The sequence below is a fragment of the Triticum urartu genome, chromosome 4A (assembly GCF_056163025.1).
Source record: "Triticum urartu cultivar PI428250 chromosome 4A, HENAU_Tu73, whole genome shotgun sequence".
Lineage (NCBI taxonomy): Eukaryota > Viridiplantae > Streptophyta > Magnoliopsida > Poales > Poaceae > Triticum > Triticum urartu.
The window spans coordinates 135,623,530-135,627,955 of record NC_141876.1 but is presented as its reverse complement, the minus strand read 5'-3'; the positions used below and the strand labels follow the sequence as shown (position 1 = coordinate 135,627,955).

At 42.8% G+C, this 4,426-nt stretch overlaps 1 protein-coding gene across 1 annotated transcript; it reads right to left on the bottom strand.

The window, feature by feature from the left end:
• Positions 1 to 2,190: 2,190 nt before the first annotated feature.
• Positions 2,191 to 4,078, bottom strand: LOC147975126 (uncharacterized). Its single transcript, XM_087520286.1, has 2 exons — positions 4,055 to 4,078; positions 2,191 to 3,933 (listed from the first exon to the last, which is right to left on the bottom strand). Exons 1-2 carry the CDS (start codon positions 4,076 to 4,078, stop codon positions 2,191 to 2,193), a joined length of 1,767 nt encoding a protein of 588 aa, XP_087376412.1.
• Positions 4,079 to 4,426: the final 348 nt, after the last annotated feature.

The following is a 4,426-nucleotide window of genomic DNA, read 5'->3' as shown; positions in this document are numbered from 1 at the left end:
TCGGGATGGGAAGTCTGAAGACGATGCGCTGTGGCGGCCGTCCACGGTCATTGGAGAGGCATGCATGAAGGGGAGCCAAAGAGATCACGTAATTTGTGGATCAAGCGATACGGTGCGATCAGTTAAGGGATTTTGGACTATCTTTTTACTATACAGCCCAATAGTGGCCCAACTAATTGATACACAAGCAGGGGGGATAAGAGAATAGATGGGCTGTAAGTTAAATTGCTGGTTCAACGACGTGGTACGTAGACGTGGGGGTCAATGCCGTACGAAAATCCTGTGTAGTCAAGCGACTACACAGTTATAACATGGCCTCGCCACTTCCTAGAGGAAGGCATTGGGAAGTAATAAGTAGATGATGGGTTGCTAGAGTGACAGAAGTTTAAACCCTAGTTTATGCATTGCTTCGTAAGGGGCTGATTTGGATCCATATGTTTCATGCTATGGTTAGGTTCACCTTAATACTTCTTTTGTGGGAGAATTGAATTTATACCCTTAGTTGGGTCACCCTCGACTGATTTGCCCCTAATTTTGGAAAACACGCGGTCTTGCCCAGCTTTGACTGCTCCCCTTGCGTTTTTGCCCTTCTGGCACCTCTCCGTCCAGTCAGTGCCGTTTGACCGCAAATGACGCGTTACTTTGGACATTTTTGCCCCTGTCGGTGCTATACCTGATACCCCTTCATCCGAAATGTGCTAGCGCAAGCAAACCGAGGAGAGCGAGAATGCCGGCGAGGAAAAAGGAGTGGGAGGCAAGGCGTGGCGCGGTAGAGCAAGGAGCGGCGACGCATGGCGAGCTCGGGCTCTTCCATCTTCTCGCCGGTGGTCGGAGAGGTAAGTAAAACTCCGGCAACGCTTCTTCCTCCCCCCCAATGTGTTCTAGGGTTTGTGATAATTGGGGAAATTTCTGATTTAGGTTGATGGGGTCGGGATTGTGGAGCATGTCTCCGAGTTCTATCTTCCAGATGAAAGTTATTGCGGATTGGAGCTTTTATCAAAGCATCGTTGCCCTGGTCATGGCCTTGTTCCTGCCCGACGTGTCGCGTGGGGAGGAGCTAACACCGGCCGCCGTTTTTTAGGGTGTCCTCTAGATGTAAGATCTTGTGAATTATACCATGTTTAAGATGGTGTTTATGCAGTCTCTAATGTTTTGTTAATTTGATGTTCAAGCAGTTACCACATGAGTGTCACTGGGTCGTTTGGGTTGATCCTCCTCCTCCATTGCATGCTGCCCTTGCTTTTGAAGACCTGCACGCAGAGCTAGAACAAAGTTGGATCAAAAGCCACAAAATGCAGAAGCAAAACATGGAGCTGTCAAAGAAAAATCTAGCTTTGAAGAAGACAGTGATAGAGAGAGATGAGATGCTGCTAGTTCTGGCATTGTTGTTTGTAGGAATGTGTGTTGCTGTGTTTTTTGTGTTCTAGTTTCTAGTAGTTGTTGAAGAAAGTGTGTGTGAGAGAGATGTGTTGAATGCTGTTTATGATGCACTTTTCTATGCTAAATTTGAAGATCATTATGAACTACTGATGCTTGTGACACTGTACCAAATACATATTTATTCCATATGTAGTGCCAATTGTACCAAAAAGAGCACATATTTTACCAAATAGAGCACATATTCAATCAGGTGCCAATTGTACCAAATAGAGCACATATTCAACAAACGGACATTGTACCAAATAGAACAAACTGACATTGTACCAAATTCAACAAACTGACATTGTACCAAATATAGCAACTTCATAGTGCATTTAAGCACACTTAGTACTAGAACTTAAGTGCATAACAACAAGATAACATAGCACTAGAACTTAAGTTTCTTGCTCCTGGTGTTCTTGGCTGGGTTTGGAGCTAGCATTGCCTTGCTTCTAGTGTTCTTTGATGGGTTTGGAGCTAGCATTGCCTTGCTTCTAGTGTTCTTTGATGGGTTTGGAGCTTCAATTGCTGCTGCTCTTTTTGGAGAGAAACCTTTGCTTTGAACACTGCTTTCTTGCTCCTGTTCCACAACTGCTTTCTGCTTGACACACCTGGGAGAAGCTCCTCTTGCTGCTGCCCTTTTATAATTTTTCCTAGGGATAAAACAAGTGGAAGCATATCACAATTTGAAAGATTTTATAAAGAAAGCAGTAAGATCAAAACATGTAAGAATTTGTAAGCCAAGATCTTATACCTGACTGCACAACTAGCTCATGTAGATGCATCATGTGAGGGCTCCTTTGGTGGTGGCATCTGCTGCTGCAGAACATCAGGTGATGTCTCATCCTCCTCCTCCTCCTCTTGTATTTCTGCTTCTGCTGGTTCATTGGCTGTAGGATGATCATCTGCATTGTCTTCTCCCCAATGTTCATCTTCTCCAAAGGCTGGATCAACAGATTGTTTGCATCCCTTGGCTTTGTGTCCACATCTCCCACACCTTTTGCACTTGTGCTTCCTAGGACCAAGGCCTTTTCCTTCAGTGCTACTTTTAATCCTTTGCTTTCTTGGTCTGCCTGGAGCTCTGTGTTGAATAGGAGCACACAATTTGAATCCAGGATCTATAATGTCCAATTGTTGCTTGCCTTCTAGAGCTGGTAGGTTCTCAGCATAAGTAGCTCTGAACATGTCAACTGAGTAATATTTGTGGACATATTGATCTATTCCACTTGCTTCACCTCTTAGAGCAGTGATAAAGAAAAGTGCATGGATGCATGGTTTACCAGTGATCTGCCATTGTCTGCAACTGCAAGACCAGCGCTCTAAGTCAACAGGGTACCTCCATTCTCTCTTCTCACTGTCAGTAGCAGTCACCTCTGCCTCTGTTGGGCTTCTCCTCACTATACTCATTTGCAAACCTTTTGTTTTCTCCATTAACACCTTCATTACTGCTGGTATGATGTAGTGCCCAATGAAATGGTCAGAGGCAATTCTGTTTCTTAAGTCAAATTTCTCCATGATATACTGCCTTATCTTGTCTAGCAGATCAAGTATGTGCAGGCTCTTGTATTTTTTGATTCTGGAGTTGAATGACTCAGCTAGGTTGTTATTGACATAGTCAACTTTGCTCATCTCATTGAAATCAGCTCTTGCCCATATTTTTGTGTGGTGTTCCTCCAGATATTCCTTTACTTTAGGCTTGCTTTTCAACTGGTTCAAGTGATAGTTGTGTTTCTTGATGCTACAAGTTAGTGAGCATGGCCACAAATTATCATCATAAAACTTCCCCTTGAATTTCTTACTAAAATTTTGGGCCAAGTGCCTCATGCACTCTCTGTGCTCCACTCCAGGGTATACATCCTCAACAGCAGTTTCCAATCCCTTGCAAGCATCAGTATGTATCACTAAACCTTCTGGATGACCTATTACTTTCTTTAGGTTGCTAAAAAACCAAGTCCAACTCTCAATTGACACCCCTTCCAAAACACCATATGCAACAGGAAACAACCAGTTGTGTCCATCTAGGGCACATGCTGCCACAAGTTGCCCTCTGAACCTACCAATCAGTGCAGTAGCATCTACAGCTAGGTATGGCCTACACCCCTCCAGAAAACCTTTTTGACATGCTTTGAAGCACACAAACACCCTTCTAAAGCACTCCTTGTAGAACTTCTTGTTATTAAGCTTATACTCAACTGTGTGCTTCTCAATTTCCACAATACTGCCTGGTGATGCCCTCTCTACTTCAGCTTTGAAAGTATATAATAGCTGAAAGCTATCACTATACTTTCCATACAGCTTGTCAAGTGCAATCTCTTTGCCATGGTAGCATCTGTCATATGGCACCTCCACACCATATTTCTCTAACAACTTGCTCTGAATTTCTTTAGTACCAATTCCTGGATTTGCTCTGATCCATGCCATAGAAGCATCTGCTATCCATCTTCTTTTTGCAGCTCTCAATCTCTGAGATCTATTCACACTAGGACATGTATGCTTATATGGGTTGACTTTAATCTGAAAAAAACCAAAAAAACAATGAGATTAGTACAGAAAATGCAATACCTGAAAATAAACTAAAACACAGAAAATGCAATACCTGAAAATAAACTAAAACAAAAGGACAAAAATACAATACCTGAAACAATGTGCTCTTCCTCATTAAAGAGGCATGCAGTCTCCACTTGCATCTCTCATAAGCACATTTGACAGTAAACCTTGTTGGATCACTTTTCAGAGTAAGGAACTCAGTTTCAGACTTGATTGAGAAGCTTGCAACTGCATTTCTGCAGTCAACTGCACTAGAGAATACCACACCTTCATCCACACATGGATTTTCCCTGTCATACATCTTTACAGGTCTGTCCTCTTCTGCATCTTCAAAAACTCCCATCTCAACATCCTCTTGCTTCTCATCATCATCTGCATCTGAAAATTCTGCAGGAATGTACTCTTTATCTGCTGCATCTCCTTCATCATTATTGTGCTGGACATATCCAAGATATAGAAC